Below are 20,527 nucleotides of genomic sequence, written 5' to 3'. Positions count from 1 at the left end.
TAATGTTTTTTCATAAATATTGCCCATAAATAAAAATTTTATAAGTCCATGATTTAATCTAGTTTTGTCCTTGTAAATTTTCAGAACTAAAATTTTTTAAAGTTCACGAATTAATCTAATTTAGTCTGCTCGTAACGCGTTTGTTTTTTAAAGTAGCAGGTCGAAAACAGCTTAAAATTTTCATAAAAGATCAAAATCAGATCAAATAGTCCAATCAGACTAAAATCAGGTCAAATTTTTCAGTCCGGGTGGATCAAAAACAGATTAAAATTTTTATCGAAGTTCAATAACAGACCAAGTAGTCCAAATATAGTCCAGTTAGACTAAAATCAGATCAAATTTTTCGACCCGGGTAAATTAGAAAGTTAACCAGAAAAAATTATTTATTTTCTGATGGAATCTGATGAAAAATTTCAATTGGATTTATTGACTTCAATCGGAAAATAAACATATTGTTTTTCGATTCAATCCAAATCATTCTGATTGACAAATTTCAATTGAATCGGATAGAAATCCAATTGAGTCTCAATTAGTTTCAATCGGATTTAATCAGAGTTTTTGATCAGGGTTAAAGTTTGAAAAACGAAAATAAATAAATGCTTACACCTTCGGCAGCGGCACGGCGAAGACATATATCACATAGAATGATTGTTCCAGTCCTTCCAACCCCAGCACTACAGTGAACTAATACTGGACCATTTCCCGCAGGAGTAGCAAGTAATTTTTTCAAGTAAGTTACAACAGATTGAGTATATAATGGTATTCCGTGGTCTGGCCACGATGTATAGTGAAAATGGTCGATCTAAAAAATGTTTTATGAAACTTTAATTCTACTACAGTCGAATTCCATTAACTCGGACAGTTAGGCTACGGAGAAGGGGAAATTTTGTATCGAATGCCACTTCGCCTTTAAAAATCTCTCACGTTATCATGCATGGTGCATATATAAACATATAAAGGCACATACAAATGTATAGCATCGGGTGGGAGAGAGCGTAGGTCGTAGTGGGGGTCAAGATTAAGGGAAAGTTCCGAGTTAATGGAATCCGACTTAATGGATTTTGACTGTATATTGACATACTATACATACTTTGCGAGTCTCCTGATCACATGTTACATGAAGTACTCTAGTTGTATAATCCGCGAAGTCTGTGTGACTAATATTTGTCACAGATACTCTTCCAAACTTAAGTACTTGACCGATTTCAGGCCAATATTGTTCGCATTTCGTCTATTAAAAATACATCATTTATCAACTGATGAAAGAAGTAAAGTACACTCAGAGAATTTTACGGTATGTTAAGTATCGCTAGATTTTCCTTGATTCGTCACAAATTTAATATCTTTTCGGTAGTTGTTTACAATCACTCCTCCACCTGTTTATATCAAGCAAAAATCCAAAAGTATACAAATTGCCAAGAGACTTGTTTCATTCTCTGGCATTTGTCGGCGGATTAAAGATGCGTTTGCTTATTTAGGTGTTATTTAAGCATTAATAAATTGTACTTGTATACCAAAGGTATAAATTAGCTTGATTTCAAGATTTAGTTTGAAATTTTTTTCTGTTCCGTGCTACACTGCACCATTTGACATATTTTTCTTTTTATTCTATGTATTGACTCTTAAGTCAACCACCAAAACTTAAGATATATGCCTATTTGCCATAATTTCTGTAGTTTCGTCCTAAGTACGTTAACGGACTCTTGCCTTAGACTACATCTCTTACTAGTACGAGCCGGCGTAAAACTGTGTTGCGGGCTTCAGCCAGACACTATACTGGCAAAGGAAGGCGGATACCGTCCAAACTACTTGCAACAAAGTAATAGGTGAGCTGTTGTACACCGTTAGTATATTGAAATAACAGAAATATGCCAATTTTCACTATACAAGAGCTCAAAAAATATTTGTAACTCTTAGTTGGACCTTTCTATCGCTACCGTCCATCTTACGGTATTAATAAAATTAATTATTTGTATTTATTAAATTTATTTTGGAAAATTAGCATAATTTGTGTCATTTTTTTATCAATTTTGTACACTCTAGTTACAAGGTTCGGATAGATATCTTGTGTTAGAGACATGAATACATACAGAAAATTCTTTCCGCCGTGTAGCAGAACACGTGGAAAAAGTTTAATTATAGATCTTTAAGGTGTAAGCACTTAAAACTTTGGAAAATGTGTGGAGTCGCTATTGCCAACAATTACCATCTTTTCTACAAATACATCATTTACTTACTACAAATATTTTGGTACGCTTATATTTACTTATTGTAAGTCTAAATAGGTTCTAATTACGTTTTGGTTTCGTGATAGTCCAATCTACGTTTCGCATAAGTTAAAAACGGTCAATTTGAGTTTTTAATGTCCAAAGCATTCAATTTACGTTTACAGCGTTAAAAACGTTCAATTAACGTCTAATATTTCAACTTGGGTAGTTACCTAAAATTTCTGGGTAATTTTTACTATAAAATTCTCTGCGTGTAAATTTATATAGTTATATTAATTAATGTCATACTTTTCCACCTTCGATAACGTTAGCTAGCATACAAATTATTTGTACACGTTCATGCCAAACCATGCGCCAAAAATCATTCAACGTATTTGGCTTAGGTCCTTGGGTTGCGATATAAGCTTTATTTTTTTTGTAACCCTACAAAAAAATTTTCGGCTTTTTATTTTATAACTACTTTTTAACATGAATATACAAAGTAAAACTTTTAATTTCCATTTATAGACAAAATAAAAATATTCGTATACTTTGATATAGTTCGCATTTATGTAATCAGAGTATGGGTCATCCGGAAATTTTTCAAGTATTACACGAGTTTCATCATCTATATAAAAAATATTTGAGCAAGTTATTAATGATTTAATAGAACGAAAAAGTATAAAAAAGTGATAGATATCATTTTTAATTACTTACACGCTATTAAGTTACCATATCTATTTTTTGATTTATTTTGCGGTAATTTTCCGTATTCCCATGATTTTGTTTGACCCCGTGGAAATATCTAGTATTATGAGAAGTATAGCATCTTAAAAATATAATATTCAATACCACTAGAAGTATACTACAGTTTATCTAATGGATGCACGAAGAAAAATGCCGTTAAATGCCTAAAGTCAGCGTTATGCAGTCGGAGTTATAAAAATAGTTTACTTTCTACACATGGGTGCGCTGATTAATTAAAGACGCATGTACAGTTCAGAGATTTTGGTCACGTTAATAAGGCAGCTGAGTAAGATCTCGTTATAAGACTAGCTCGGGGCTGTTGGGAAAAAAATTCTTAGTATTGAGGTACCCCCACTATTGTGCTAAACAGCGTTTGCGCCCAAACTTCGCTATATATTGCCGTTCTGCGTTTTATTTATGTATTCTGTTCAACTCTACTCTCTCATACAGAGAATCTATTTTATATACAATCATAAATCAACAGAATTTTGTCGTTCTTTTAAATTAATTAATTATGTGATACCACAAAATTTCAAGTATTCTTTATGAAAATAAATTATTCAATCTACAGTCTTTATGTATGTACATTTTGTCTCAATTTTAGTCGTACTAGTCGTTAGTCTTATAGCGAGGTTTCGGCGCAAAACTTTGATTGAGTTGTTGATAAGAGAAACGTTCCGAGTGAGATTTAACAAATTGAAGGGAAGATTCTTATAACGTGTAGTCTTATAAGACAAGGCTCTACTGTATATTAAACTATACTTTCGACCAATCAGAGGGGATTGCCCGTGCAGATCTAATATTATGACAGGTTTATGGTAGTATTACAGTAGGTCTACCGTAGCTTACGGTAAATGTACCATAACTTACGGTAGTCCTACCGTAATCCTACCGTTGCATGAATGGATGATAAGACTACGGTAGAATTACGGTATATTACCCAAGTACCGAAATCAGCGGCAATTCTTCGTAATTATACCGTAATATTGTCCTAGTGCCGTATTGTCATAGTGCCAAATATGATAAGTCGTTCATAATTAGTGCCATTAGAGTGTGGAATAGTTTACCAGAGTATTGTACCTCACAATCGACTTTCATAGAATTCAGGAAATCATGTTATACTTACTTGCTAAATTCTTCGGTTTCGTGAGCTATATTGATGGATGTGTGATGACATTTATGTTTATGTTAATGTTAATGTTTAATATTTTTGCTATTTGATTGTATTGTATCTTATACTGAATACTGTATTATAATTTTGTATTTTGTACTTGGATGGCCGCAAGGAGCTTAGACTCCATGGCCAATGAATAATAAATAATAATAATATTAGGTCCGCCAGAGTGTATTTTGATATAAAATTTTATGAGGCTACTTTTGACCCGTTAACGGCGTATTCTTCGGGCATCAGTTAGATAAAATAAATTCACATGATTTTAAGCAGTGAACTTATTTTCTATTTATGGTTTACTTACAGCGTACTGTTCATCTAACTTTCCAGATGCAATTGCTTGTTTAACATAATCCTGGAACTCATTAAGCTTAACTAATGAAGTACTTTTCAAATTTTCGTATATTGTATCATCGACAGGGTAAGATTTTAATTGCTCAACTGAATGAGCGGGTGTTAATAAAAGTGATTCTCGTTGTTCAACTTTCGGAGGCAGTAACTTCTCTTTATCAATAGGTTCTTGCGTTTTTCGTTCCTTAGGAGGAATTATCGGCATGGGTACAATCACTTCAGAATCAATACTATCTTCTTTATCTTTTAAGCATATTCCATTTCTGTAATAAAATATGTTAACTCTTTAACGTTTCTGGGCGTTTTCCCCATTTTGCGGCCTATCAAGCGGGAGTCGCGTGTCTGCGTTAGTGTGTATCTGTAAGCTCTGGCGAGCAATACCGTAGGTATGATGATGTTCTCACAATTAAAGATAAGTTTATAAAAAGAAACGAAATTATAAGAAATTGAAGGGGCATTAAAGGAACCCATCAGATGAGTGAATCTCGGTAATAACCGAGCCTGAGTTTCGTAAGTTGAGGTAGTGGGCGCAGGTTGTAGGCAACCACTTTGGCGCCACGGGTACGATTATGTCCAACTTCGCCGTTAAATAGTTAATTAATTTTTTAGGCTAAAGATGAATAAGAAACTAACCTTTTTTTGATGTAGTAATGAATTGCTCCTCCAATAATTATTAAAGTCAACACTAGTGGTATCGCCCAAACTTCGTGATTTTTGTTCGGTGTAGGACCTATATGAAGTAACTCTGATTTCCAAGTAATCGTTGTTGCTTTTTTAAGATAACCATCATCTTTTTCATGAACTACTAAAACTACTCCATATGAGGCGCCAATGTGAAGTGGGCAGTTTACAATACCATCATAAACTTCATCATCACCGATGGTAAATGAAGAGTTTGATAGTTTGTTAGCCTAAAATTAAAAATGGCGGTAACACAGTGCCCTAGTACCTGGTGTTTGAGCAAGATTCTGGAGTAAGTATCTTGAGCAAGAGCCCTAGCTGCTATTGTCTTCTTCTACGTATGTGTCTTTCGCAAGATCGTGTATCAAAAAACCTATGTCAACATTTGTATATGTCTTGTTCATGGTATCGTACGTAGGAATATTAAAGATACCTTAAACACATACAATGAAACAGTGTCCGATGCATTTCTTGCTCCAGTAACTTACAGTAGGTAGTTACGGATGGCTTGCTCAAGATCTGCTCAAAGCTCAAGATCAATTTTGAGCCTTGAGCAGATCTTGATCAAGCCATGCGCAACTACCCGCATGAAAAAACTTTATATGTGAAAACATATATGATAGAATATATGAATATTATAATGTGATATATTGTGCAATCTATAAAATAATATTTATATTTTTGCCGTATTAATATATGATAATATATTGAAAAAAAATACATTGCTAGAATATATTATCAATATATTTATCAATATATGACTTTTTATGTATGTTTTACATATATATTTTAATTTATCTTTTTTATATTGATATATTATATTGAAAGTAGTATATTAATTAATATATAGTATTTTTTATATTTTTTATTATGTTTTCCAATATATTGCAAAATATATGGTTTCCAATATATTGTAAAATATATGGCACTTTTTTTACTTTTCTTAGGTTATTGCCAGTAAATATTAGGTCAATGAAAAGAAGGAGAAAAAATAATAAATTTGACTTTTTTTTGTGGAATTGTGTAGAAATTGACAAAGTATATTGAAAAAATAAAATTTTCAATATATTGCGAAAAATATAAGTTTTGATATACTGGAAAAATATAATTCTAATATAGCGCGAACCATATATTTAATCATATAAATTCTTTCATATATAATCAATTATATAGAGACCATATACCACTAATTATATGAGTCAAAATATATGGATATATATATCAAGTTTATTATATTATACTTATAAATTATATATATATACTATCCATATATGATAAGAATATATTGAGCATTATATGAGATAATATATATAGAAAAATACAAAACATTATATACAAGTAAATATATTATGATAAATATATAATCCAATATATGTAAAAAACATATATTTTTCAATATAGATATTTTTGCCGCTATATATTTATCACATATTCACCATATATTTTGTTATATACTTTTAACAATATATAGCTTTTCCATGCGGGTAGGCTTGCAATTTAAATCTGGTCACAAGTATCTTTGGCAAGACACATACGTAGAAAAAGACACTAGCATCTATCGATCTTGAGAGCAAACTTGCTCAAGAATTGAAAAAGGTTTACCGGCAGAGTAGCTACGCGCCAAGCAACTTCATGGTATTTAACTCCAATGTCTTTTTCCAGAGCAGAACTTAACATTGTACCTTGTTTACAAATCGATGGACCTTTAACAATAATATGAAGCAAACTTCCCTTCGTATTATTAACAATAGGCGGTATAACAATTTTAATTTGTGATTCTTCATTATCTACGATTGGCTGTGGTTCGAAATCGAAAGCTAATGATGAAGCCGTTTCGATATCTGTACTTGATACTTCACCTCGTAGTGTATTCATTCCTTGAATTGATATTTTGTAATGTGTAGATGGTAATAGATTCAATGTAGTATCATAATATATTTTATATGAAGAAATTAAAAATTGAATTGAACTAGAGCCATTCGAGTTTGGTACTTTTTCTAACTGAGTTGATATTATTCTATAATATATTACGAATTTTTTCATGGGTCCTCCGGTTTTCAAGGGATGCTGCCATTTGATATAAACTACGCCTTTGTCCATTTCTTTGATATCAAGTATTTTTGGTGCGCTTGGTTCTACATTTAATAATCAATTTATGTTAGTAATTTTTTTAAATACATTTTTAATATATATATTTTTGATTACTTGTTTCATTGCGTATATCGGGCACTTTATTCTCTTCTCCGGGGTCGTCAATTCCTTTATTATAAGCTCTTACCTAATAAATTTTTTAATTTAGAAATTATAATAAAAATTAAATATTCAGATATACTTTTTGCCATACTTTCGAATCTCTCCCCTTTTGGAAACATTAATTTCGCTGACAGTCGTAAATATTTTTTGTAACACATGCCCAAATAATACGTCGCGACGTGACTGAAGTCAGCTTCATAAAATTTTATATTTAAGTACAATACTTTCTAATTGTTCAAAAGTGTCATTTAATATACTACACGGAAAGAAAATTATGGGAAGTTTTGCTATGCATTATGGGAATGGTTCTCATAATGGTATGGGAATAGTACCTATACTACTATAGGAATGGTTCCCATATATTATGGGAACCATCCCCATAATAGTATGAGAATGGTTCCCATACCATTATGGGAACCTTTCCCATAATATTATGGGAACCATTTCCATATCATTATGGGAACCATTCCCATAATGGTATGGGAATCATTCCCATACTATTATGGGAATGGTTCCTATATTGGTATAGGAACTATTCCTATAATATTGTGGGAACTATTCCCATAATGTTATGGGAACCATCCCTATAATATCATAAAATTTTTTTTTTGCACAATAGTGTAGAAATTTCCTAAAATTTGAATTTTCTTGAATGTTTTGTGCTGAAAAAAAATTCTTGTTAAAAATTTTAATAATTTTTTGCCAAATGCGATTTTTTTTTTTCAATGTTTGAATTTTTGTTTTTATGTTTAATAATATTTCTGTGTATTGTAGAAGTGATTACCACACTTCTTCAAATTAATTTTTTCATGATAATATGGGAACCATTCCCATAATATTATAGGAATGGTTCCTATAATAGTATGGGAACTATTCCCATAATATTATGGGAATGATTCCCATAATGGTATAGGAACCATTCCAATTGTATTATGGGAATCATTCCCATAATATTATGGGAATAGTTCCCATACTATTATAGGAACCATTCCCATAATATTATGGGAATGGTTCCTACAATTTATGGGAATGGTTCCTATAAATTATAGGAACCATTCCCATAAATTATAGGAATGATTCCCATAATATTATAGAAAGTATTCCTATAAATTATAGGAACCATTCCTATAATTATAGGAACCATTCCTATAGTGTTATGGGTATCATTCCCATAATTATAGGAACTATTCCTATAATTATGGGAAACATTCCTATAATTATAGGAACCGCTCTCATAATTTATGGTCGTAATTCCTATGATGGTATAGGAAAAAATTTCACAAAATTATGGGAACCGCTGCCATAATTTTCTTTCCGTGTATATCCTATAAAAATAGTGTTCTGATCAATTTTAAGAGCTTGGCATTAAAATAGAAATAACTAGAAAACAATGCAGAATTTGAAAAAAATTTATCAACAATAATTTGTAGGAAATAAAATTATCTACAAAAAAGTTCTTATGACATTTTATGATTAGTCTGATAGTTTCGCCGAAAAAGTAAAAAGATCTCGAAATTTATTCTAACTTGACTTCGAGCTCCAATAACTTTTGAACAGATGGATTTATCGAAAAATGATAGGAAACTTTTGTTGTAGAGCGTTAAATTTTCTACAAAAATGTACACTGGGATTATTCGTACAACGAGACATTGCCGAGGTAGAAAATTCCAAACTAAAAAAAAATTTTTTTTCTATGTTATTTGAATAGGAAATCAAAAATCACGAAGCGCCACTTCTTAACATTAATATTAAGGGGGGGGGGGGTAGGGTTTTTAAATTATTTAAAAAAAATTTTTTTTTTAATTTTTTTTCTGAATGAACAATATGTCAAGAATATTGTGTACAAATTTTAAATCAATCCGAGTAAAACTAACGGAGTTACAGTGTTTCAAATGACCGGCCGATATATCTGATTCTTATACCTGCCCGACCTGCCCCTACATACCCCTAGTAGAAATCAGCTGCAATTTTCTTTGTTCTTCCGAATCCCTTTCTCCGGCTGTGTGTCTTTCAAAGGATGTAAACTGATGACTCAATATAAGTATAAAAATTCATATTCTTTGATTGATAGTTTATTTCAAATTTTCACGAATAAAAAACTTTAAATGGATTTTCCCGAAAACGTTATTTTTAAAGTCCGTGAACATCATAACTCAAAATGTACTGAACCGATCCCTTTGAAAATTTGAACATTACTTCTTCACATAAATCAACAGGTAACTACGAAGAGTTTTTTTTTGTTTTTCATTTTTTTCTATTTTTTAATAACAAATTAACCGCGATTTTTTGAGCTAAAATCGCGTTTTTCACTTCCAAGTGCTGCAAAAAATCGAAAAAAAAAAAAAAAAAAACTCTTCGTGGTTACCTCGAGAAATACATCAACTTTAAAATGCATATCAATTTTTTTTTTTCCGATGATCCGGTAACGAGTTATGATGTTCACCGCAAAACGACTTTTTTTCGAGGTGCCTCCGGAGATTCAACGTCACCAGCTTATTAATCAATATTTTTCGTTGAAAATTTTTTCTGATATTCTTTAAAAGTTGTACAATAATATGTGATTAAGTTTAATGAAATTATATTACTCATCTCGCCGGGAAAAAATCACAAAAATATGCTTTTTTTTCGCCTTTAAAACCCTACCCCCCCTTAAGAGCTCAAACTTTACTAGAATTTTTTTTTTATCATCCTTAACGATATTTTCACGGTAACTAAAGAAAAAAAAATTAGTTCTTTTTTTTGGCGCACCCTATTGTATAACAATCTGTAAGTTTTCCGTGAAATTAATGATTGGAGATTAGATTCGAAAGTATAATTAAACGTTTTACTTCAATAAATTTTCCTTGTTCGTTAGGTTGCTCAACAGTAGCGCACAGTAAATTTTCCCATAAATGACAGACACTTTCTGCAGGAACGCAAACAGATGTTAATTTTTTGTTTCCTTTAAAAAATTGTATGCAATATTTGGATATTTCTCCATTAATTGGCGGTGATGGTTTTTCCCATCGCAATGTTGTTGTCTTATTTTGTACATTCACTTCAACAATTTCTAATTCATTAACTTTCGGAGGTGCTGCCAAATTAATTTTTAAGTTCATAATAGCAATTTCTATTTTAATTAAAAAATATTATTTAATTTTTATTAATTAGCTTACGCTTTGGATCAGTGATAAATGATAATTCAATATAAGCAGTTTCATTGTGAATTCCATGCAACTGACGAAGGGTATGAACATGAACCATATACTTTTCCGCTCCATAAATTGTTTGTTTTTTTGTGACATCAAGTTCAAAAGAGTGATATTTTGTATCATAGCTATCGCTAAAACTTCTGACGTTTTCACTTAAACCTGAAAAAAATAATCGGGCGCCACCAATTGGCCCAGTAATTGTCCGACAATCGGTTGGGTTGTCCCAAGTGATTTTTGAGTTGGCAATACTGATATTACTGTACACAGCCGTTGGTATTTCTAAGATAAAGGCGATTTTGAGACTAGGAAATTACAAAAAAATTATTTTAAAATTTTTACCTGCTTCATTGGTCCGGAAAACTATTTCGCTTTCAAATCCTAATTTCGAATTATATGCACATACTGTAATTTTGTAAACGACGTAAGGAATCAAATCATCAATTGTTTGTGTAATTATATCATCAAAGCCACTTATTAACAAAGTTCTAGAAGTCATCGAGTTTAGTGGATCCCCATTTAAACAACCCTCATAATGAATAATCTAAATTGAATCGAATTATACTATTAACCCGGGAAAAAATGATTTTGCCTAATTATATATAATTATATATAAGACCTTATATATAATTAGATCTAAAAATTGGCCAGGTCTAATTATATATAATTTATATATAATTATATATAGGTTACATATGATTATATATAATTATATATAGGTTATATATGATTATATATAGGTTATATATGATTATATATAGGTTATATATGATTATATACAATACGTTATATATAATTAGATCTGAAAATTGGCCAGGTCTAATTATATATAATTATATATAAGTTATATATACTCATATATAATTAGATATGATTGTGTATAATACATATATATCATATCGCATCAAAACCAAATCTATTATTGAGCATGTAATTCTTATAAAAGAAAGTGATAGGAGAATGCTGATTAATTATTCCAATGTTAAAATATTAACACAACTCATAAGAGTTGAAAATTATGTATGCAAAAAACCAAACACTTTGAAAACTGTTTGGTAACAGGGTATTATTAACTATACATAAGTTTATTACTTTTTTAACAGACTGAAAAATATAATGTAACGCTTCGTAAATATTTTAAAATTATAATTTATAGTAAAATTGTGATCATTATTTCTGTAAATATACACCTAAAACTATAATGCATTTAACGAGTATTGATTATTAAATATCAATAAAGACTATAGAGCATCTAATATATTAAATAAGAAAAACTAAATATTAAATATATTCTATAAATAAAATATTAACTTATATATATATATATATATATATATATATATATATATATATATAAATAATTAATTTATATTTGATTATATATAGATCTAAAGATCTGAAATATAATAAAAATTACTATATATGGGTCTATATAGGTCAGGTCTAATCAGATCTAATCATATATAGACCCATGTATAACTATATATGGGTATATACTATTATATATATTCCATATACAATCATATATAATTAGGCAAAATCATTTTGTCCCGGGATATAAGCAGATCTAATTATATATAAGGCTATATATAATTATATATAGGTTTATATATAACCATATATATTCTATATATAATCATATATAATTAGGCAAAATCATTTTTTTCCCGGTATAATTAGGTCTAATTATATATATGGCTATATATACTTATATATAGGTCTATATATAACCATATATATTCTATATATAATCATATATAATTAGGCAAAATCATTTTTTTCCCGGTATAATTAGGTATAATTATACATAAGGCTATGTATACTTATATATAGGTCTATATATAACCATATATAATTATATATAATACCATATATAATTATATATATTCCATATATAATTATATATAATTAGGCAAAATCATTTTTTCCCGGGAATTCAGATTTAAATAAGATTTTCAAACCATTATTCACCTGAATGGTTAGATTGTATCCTTGCAAAACACCATTAGGTTCCATTGGTGGGGACCATTGAACTACAACATCGTTATTTTTCTGTAGATTATAATTCAATCCAACAACTTGAGATGGTTCTATAATAAAAGAAGTATTAGAAATTGTTGAAAACTCTCTTTAGATTTTTTTTTTCTTTAAGTGATCGAATATTTACTTGCTTCTAGAGTTGATAACACTTCATCATAATAGTTTTTATCGTTCCCATTTACCTGAATCCGATATTTTGTAAACGGAAGTAAATCCGAAAATAGTAGTGGAAATGACGGTACTGTATCGTATTTTTGGTTGGTGTGAGATTTATTCGGACTTGAAAAAATGGATGAAAGTGTAGCAGAATACCAACTATCAGGACATGGTTTCTCTGCCTGTCAAACGAAATACATATAATTGTTGTAGTCTATTATATTATATCAACCCTATCAGCAAAATCCATGGAGGATTATAGAGGAATTTGTAGGAATCCATATAGAAAACTATGAGATTTCGTACAGATCCATGAAGATTGACATAGGCAAGTATTTATATTAAAATTTATGTAGGAAAATGTGGATACCCGATGAAAAAAGATTTTATACAATTATATGTAGACTATATATAATTATATATAGACTATATATGATTATATATAGACTATATATAATTGGATAGAAAAAATGACCCGATCCAATTGTATACAATTTGTATAGAAATTGTATACAATTTTATATAATTATATAGAATTCTATATATTGAAATTATATAAAATTGTATATAATTATATAAAATTGTATATAATTTGTATAAAATTGTATATAATTATGTAGACTTGTATACATTTTGTATAGAATTGTATACAATTTTTATACAGTTGTATACAATTAGATCGGGCCATTTTTTGTATATAATTTTATACAATTGTATAAAATCTTTTTTCATCGGGTACCTGAATTCCCATATAAGAAATCCATACACGGAAAAAAAATTATAGTTATAGAAGCAATCTGGATAGTTACCGTTACGATCCATTCTACTCCTATTCACAATACGATCATTGCCACCACTATACGTAACACTAATCTAACTAACCTTTAAATTTGTAAATGAGTATCGTGTTGGTCACAAGAATTTTTTTTCCGTGTATGGGAAACTATTGATGTCTGGATTCCCATATAAGAATTCCACATAGGAAACTGGATACCTGGATTCCCATATCGGAACTCCATATAGGAAACTGGGTACCTGGATTCGCATATAGGAAATCTATATGGAAAACTATGTATAGATAGATTTCCACATAAGATGGCAAACTGTTGTTATACCTGAATTCTCATACAGAAAACACATATAAGAACTTCGATACCGGGATTCTCATGTTAGAAAATCATACATATAGGAACTTGGCTATCTGAATTCCTATGTACAAATTCCATACACATGGAAAATCATGTATGTGTCCACATAGCAATCTATGATAGGTTCCCATATGTATTTCTGCATGGTTTGGATTGCCATGAGAAATCATTGTAATAATTTACATGGAAATGTACACGGAGAAAAATGTCAAGTAAATATTCCTATGCACCATAGTAATTACATTACTCTCTAGTTTGTGTCATGCCGCTCTTATGTGACTGCTTATACAATCTCTGGCGGTTTTGAATTACCCTGGAAACACCCTGGGAGTGAAAACACGTTGGAATCACGGTTGATCCACGGTGGTTACATGGTGTACCCACCCTGATTCCACGGTGTATCCACAGTGAATACGCGATGTACGTGGAATCGCAGTGGGTACACCGAGTAACCACCCCGGAATCAGAGTGGGTACATCGTGTAACCACCGTGGAATCAGGGTGATTCCAGGGTGATTCAAAACCGCCAGGGAAACTATAGAGTAATGTAATCATTACTATGCTCCATAAGAATATTTATTTGACAATTTTCTCCGTGTAGATAAGGTTCCCATTTCGATTTCTGCATCGTGCAGATTCTCATAGGAAACCATATGGAAATCCATGCGAAAGTGCCATGCGGGAATCTTCATGGGATTTTATGCAGGGTTCTCACGTAAATTTTTTTGATAGGAAAAAAATTTTAATTATACAGACATTTGTAAAAATTAAGTGGATCGAACAGCTACTTTAGATTATGCGGTTAAAAAACTGTTGAAACATTAAAAAATTACCAATGGCTATTTTGATACGTTTACAAAATAGCAACTTTTACAAAGTAATTATTTATTATTAAAAATTTTTGTCAAAAATCTAAAGCAGCCATATGTCTCGAATAACTTCTTTTTTGTTTTTACCTGTCCCTGATTTTTTTTAAGTAGCAGACTTGTTTCATTACGATCTGTTTCAAAGTTCCCATCCGCTAAATAAAAAAAAATTCAAAGATAAACAGTTGTTATTTCCAGAATAAATAAAATATTCAATAACTTGCCATTGCACAAAGTTGTAAGATTTCTCCAGATGCCAGCAATATTTTTATATTTTTCTTCGAATTGTATATTTACCAATACTCGTGCTCTATATCTAATTCCCGGGCGTAAATTGATGAAAATTGCATAATAAGTTTTAGGAATTGTAGTATCTGTTTCGTCAGCAGGTTTCGTTTCAGTGGTTCCAAGAGATGACTATGTAATCACATTATTCAAAATTGAAAAGATAGATGCATTATAGGGAAGGGGGGAGGGAGCCTACATTTATATTACATGCAAGCCTTTTTTTCTTAAGGGCCAATTCCTCCCCTCCCCTACATGGAATGAAAATTATGGAAACAGTTTCTATGTGCATTAATGGAAATGAATCCCATACTAGCTATAGATGGATGAGAGTGCCCGCATGGAAAAGCTATATATTGTTAAAAGTATATAAAAAAATATATGGTGAATATGTGATAAATATATAGCGGCAAAAATATCTATATTGAAAAATATATGTTTTTTACATATATTGGATTATATATTTATCATAATATATTTACTTGTATATAATGTTTTGTATTGTTCTATATATATTATCTCATATAATGCTCAATATATTCTTATCATATATGGATAGTATATATATAATTTATAAGTATAATATAATAAACTTGATATATATATCCATATATTTCGACTCATATAATTAGTGGTATATGGTCTCTATATAATTGATTATATATGAAAGAATTTATATGATTAAATATATGGTTCGCGGTATATTGGAATTATATTTTTCCAGTATATTAAAACTTATATTTTTCGCAATATATTGAAAATTTTATTTTTTCAATATACTTTTTCAATTTCTACACAATTCCACAAAAAAAAGTCACATATATTCTTTGTTCTCCTTCTTTTCATTGACCTTATATTTACTGGCAATAACCTAAGAAAAGTGAAAAAAGTGCCATATATTTTACAATATATTGGAAACCATATATTTTGCAAAATAGTGGAAAACATTTATAAAAAATATAAAAAATTCTATATATTAATTAATACTACTACTTTCAATATAATATGTCAATATAAAAAAGATATATTAAAATATATATGTAAAACATACATAAATAGTCATATATTGATAAATATATTGAAAATATATTCTAGCAATATATTTTTTTTCAATATATTATCATATATTAATACGGCAAAAATATAAATATTATTTTATATATTGTACAATATATCACATTATAATATTCATATATTCTATCATATATGTTTTCACATACAAAGTTTTTTCATGCGGGTGGTCCCTATATCCTTATAGAAAAACAATAATCAGCACTAATGAGAAACACTAATGCTTTAGTTCTTTTGCGTACTAATGATTTAGTGCCATTAGTGCGTTTAGTGTCATTAATTTGAATTTCACAGTAGGTTACTACCAACTATTTGGATTACCAATGAACACTATTGAAATCTGGTTAGCACTTATCACTTCAATAATATCGTAAGATTCACTAATCAGACTACTAATGATTACTAACAAAACGCTATTCAATACTTAACCTAATTATATCTCCTCTTATTAAAAAGGAAAATAAAAAGTATTCAAAAATGCTTAAAATGTCAAAAATACTCACCGACAACTCAAAACTAAATGTCGAGTTGACTTTTCTGTAATCATCAATTTCTTCAAAATATACTCGAACACTTGTTTCCGTAAGTTGATCAAACTCAGGTGCTTGTGGAGGTTCAATAACTTTCAAAAAAATGTAGAAAAACAAATAAATAAACATTTGCTTGTGTTATTATATTTGCTATTTTTATTTATCTGTTAACGATTGAGTTATGTATACCTAATTCACAGTATGGAGGAACATAAAAGTGATCTACTATATCTTTACATCCAGAGAAACATGAGCCCGTATAAGAATGGCAATAATTTTTCAAACAATTATTGCAAGCTTTTGAACATCCATAACCATATGATCCAATATAGCATTCTAATCAAATTATAGATACATAAATTACATATTTGAATATAACTAATTCTTTAGCGAATTCGGTTATTCCGAAAAAATATCTAAAACTTTAGTATTTAAGTAAGATTTCAGTATGTTTTCAGTATAATTAAAAAAAATATACTCAAATTTACTCAACCATACTAATAATTTGAGCGGGGTTTTGAACCATTCATACCGAAATTATACTTAGATTAAATAAATTTCTCAGATATCGATTAATTTAATGTATTCAAGCATATTAATTAAAAAATTTATGTGTTCTTTGTTTTAAGGTAGTTCCAGCGTGGTATAGTATAGTCAGGGTATTTACTATAGACAAAAATTTAGAAGCCTCGGCACACAGACATTCACACATACAATTACATATTGCTAGTTTCAGTGATCTGGCAACGTTGCTTTGAGTGTTTATATATTTTTGTTTACGGTCTCAGTATATTCAAATAGTATTGCGCTTTCTAATAATATTATTTAATTAAAAAAATGCCCAAGCAATTACGGCACAAAGGTGGCAATTGCAAAAATAACGTACGAGTTACTTAACTACGTTCAATAATCTTGGAGCAAATGGCATTTTTGAGTTAATGTCAAGTAAATCAGAAAATGGAAAACCTAGAGTAACCAAAAATAAGAGAATAATTAACAAACTTATTAATTTTTTAAAACCAAACATTGAGTGAAATAAGTCATTTATTTATAAATTACCCAAAGTTTATTTTAACGTTATGTTACTTGTGTTAAATTCTTATTTAAATATTTATACCGTCATTAAAAATTTATGTTTTTACTTTATGTTAATTTTTTTATAAAATATATAAGCTTAAAAGAAAAAAAGTGTTATATTTATTTATTTATTTAATCGTTTCTTTATTTATAACTAATTTAAATAGTGATTTAAATATTTTAGTTACGCAGCTAAATTTTACTAAAATCGTGAAAAATTTGAATTTCCCGCTTTTTATTCTACGCTATATCAGAGAGCGTTGCGCACAGCGTTGCCAGATCACTATTATTTGTAAAGGAAGCAGGTTGGAAATGGATCGAAAATTATTATTTTTAATTATTATATCTCGATAACAAAATGGTGAGGTTCTACTTTTATTGTTTTAACTTATTCTAAAAACATTTTTCAACACTCTCCTACTTTTTTTTCCAATTCTGTCGAGAGAATTTTTTAATATAATAAAAAATATTTGGAGAGACCGGACATTTTACATGCTTTAAATGGGACATGACCCTCAAAATCGCGAACTTTGTCTTTAAATATCTCGCGATCTAAACGGTCAAAAATTATGAAATTTTAGGAATTCATAAATAAAGCTATTCTAAACCTGTGAAAAAAATTTCAGCCGAATCTGTCGTAAAGTGGTTTCATGCTGGAACTACCTTAATAAACGAAAAAAAATGTTCTGCATTTCTGAGGTTTTAAATTTGTTACCTATCGCTTGTGAGTTTCGTGAAGTAGCCTTGAAACTTCGAACCATTTCTTTTTCCACGGATGAAGACTTACATAAAAAGATGTTGTTCTCAGCCGCTCTGATTTTAGTATAATTTGAGTATAAATCGAGATTGGAATGGATATTTTCTCTCTATTATTCAATTGTAAAAATTCCCTGATTAAAAACAATGATTAAAAATGATTTCACACGTTAAATGTCCATAAGAGACAGGATTAGAAATGATTTGAAGGATTAAAAAGTATTTAAAATGATTAAAAAACAAATCATTTTAAATACTTTTTAATCATTTTTTTTAATCAGGGTTAAAAAATATACCCAAAATATGAGATGATTTGGGTATAAATTTTTGAATTATACCAAAATATTACTCATTTTCTACTATATCGAAAATGTACCCAAAAGACACTTAAATTACCAGTTTAAACAAATTCGCTGGAGTGCTTAAAATAATAGAATCCCTACTTACCAGTCATACAGTCAGAATTTGTATATCCTTGTGAACAGTAGCATCCTTTTTCGTTGCATACAGATACATAAGCGCAGTTACTTTTGAAAAATTTAGAACAGTCAGTTTCACAATATGGCCCGATATAGTACGCAGGGCATAGAGTTGTATTTCCTATAAATTAAATAAAATTAAAATATTTTATATTACGGCATTTACTATAAACTACACTATAAGACAAATTTTCAAACTTGGTGCAGCGGAAACTGGTTGGATTGCACTGATAGTTTTTGAATGTTTTGAATTATAAGACAATCTTTGACATATTACTTCGGGCCAAAAGTAATCGCTGGCATAGTCTTGATTTGCTGTCATCATTAATGTCTTAACTGTTTCTAATTTATGAATAGAATGTCAATTAATATAAAAAATGTTAAAGACACATAACCAAATTACGAATTTAAATTACTTTCTGGTAAGCATTCTTGAAGATTACTGATCGCCCAATGATTATTTTTTCCATCCGAACTAGTTATCAATTTTGTTGATATTTCTAATCTTAAAGGAGCTTTATATAGATGGATACTGGAAACATTAAATTGACCGTACTGCCACATTGCTAAGACATGATCAACACGGTCAGAAATTGAACCAGAAAATCTTTTTCTGAGAAGATAATCGCCATTTCCATCCAGCAAGCTTATAAATAACTCGCACTCTCGACACAACCCGATCAGCATCTCAACACAGAAGTCTTGTGCATCATCAATCACTAATGTTGGACTAACTAATTTGGCTTCTGGCTGACTTACCAGAGTGTAAGTATCTTAGTACCAAAACAAACAGTTATTTAGTTAATTATCCCGCATGGAAAAGCTATATATTGTTAAAAGTATATAAAAAAATATATGGTGAATATGTGATATATATATAGCGGCAAAAATATCTATATTGAAAAATATATGTTTTTTACATATATTGGATTATATATTTATCATAATATATTTACTTGTATACAATGTTTTGTATTTTTCTATATATATTATCTCATATAATGCTCAATATATTCTTATCATATATGGATAGTATATATATAATTTATAAGTATAATATAATAAACTTGATATATATATCCATATATTTTGACTCATATAATTAGTGGTATAAGGTCTCAATATAATTGATTATATATGAAAGAATTTATATGATTAAATATATGGTTCGCGGTATATTGGAATTATATTTTTCCAGTATATTAAAACTTATATTTTTCGCAATATATTGAAAATTTTATTTTTTCAATATACTTTTTCAATTTCTACACAATTCCACAAAAAAAAGTCAAATTTATTATTTTTTCTCCTTCTTTTCATTGACCTTATATTTACTGGCAATAACCTAAGAAAAGTAAAAAAAGTGCCATATATTTTACAATATATTGGAAACCATATATTTTGCAATATATTGGAAAACATATATAAAAAATATAAAAAATACTATATATTAATGAATATACTACTTTCAATATAATATATCAATATAAAAAAAATTTATTAAAATATATATGTAAAACA

At 29.2% G+C, this 20,527-nt stretch overlaps 2 protein-coding genes across 6 annotated transcripts in view; one reads left to right on the top strand and one right to left on the bottom strand.

The window, feature by feature from the left end:
• LOC130670624 (uncharacterized) overlaps positions 1-20,527 on the top strand; it is a 53,970-nt gene that overhangs the window by 6,981 nt on the left and 26,462 nt on the right. The window lies entirely within an intron of this gene.
• Positions 1-20,527, bottom strand: part of LOC130670618 (receptor-type tyrosine-protein phosphatase S-like) — a 29,374-nt gene that overhangs the window by 6,116 nt on the left and 2,731 nt on the right. For 2 of the 4 annotated variants that reach the window (XM_057474045.1, XM_057474043.1), the window contains exons 5-25: positions 19,423-19,779; positions 19,205-19,348; positions 18,975-19,127; positions 16,884-17,030; positions 16,668-16,786; positions 15,033-15,225; positions 14,899-14,963; positions 12,766-12,976; positions 12,570-12,688; positions 10,941-11,142; positions 10,566-10,880; positions 10,239-10,483; positions 7,363-7,435; positions 6,760-7,292; positions 5,110-5,387; positions 4,430-4,739; positions 2,925-3,012; positions 2,759-2,835; positions 2,517-2,651; positions 1,091-1,231; positions 607-802 (exon numbers count right to left, since the gene is read on the bottom strand). In XM_057474045.1, coding sequence (XP_057330028.1) covers positions 607-802; positions 1,091-1,231; positions 2,517-2,651; positions 2,759-2,835; positions 2,925-3,012; positions 4,430-4,739; positions 5,110-5,387; positions 6,760-7,292; positions 7,363-7,435; positions 10,239-10,483; positions 10,566-10,880; positions 10,941-11,142; positions 12,570-12,688; positions 12,766-12,976; positions 14,899-14,963; positions 15,033-15,225; positions 16,668-16,786; positions 16,884-17,030; positions 18,975-19,127; positions 19,205-19,348; positions 19,423-19,779 — 4,101 coding nt within the window. Of the gene's footprint in view, positions 1-604; positions 803-1,090; positions 1,232-2,516; positions 2,652-2,758; positions 2,836-2,924; positions 3,013-4,429; positions 4,740-5,109; positions 5,388-6,759; positions 7,293-7,362; positions 7,436-10,238; positions 10,484-10,565; positions 10,881-10,940; positions 11,143-12,569; positions 12,689-12,765; positions 12,977-14,898; positions 14,964-15,032; positions 15,226-16,667; positions 16,787-16,883; positions 17,031-18,974; positions 19,128-19,204; positions 19,349-19,422; positions 19,780-20,527 lie in introns of all 4 variants that reach the window. The other 2 variants (XM_057474046.1, XM_057474042.1) reach the window with 1 other exon arrangement.

Source organism: Microplitis mediator, chromosome 6 (genome assembly GCF_029852145.1).
Source record: "Microplitis mediator isolate UGA2020A chromosome 6, iyMicMedi2.1, whole genome shotgun sequence".
In the NCBI taxonomy this organism is placed as follows: Eukaryota; Metazoa; Arthropoda; class Insecta; order Hymenoptera; family Braconidae; genus Microplitis; species Microplitis mediator.
The sequence above is the reverse complement of the archived record's forward strand: the minus strand, read 5'-3'. Positions and strand labels throughout refer to the sequence as shown.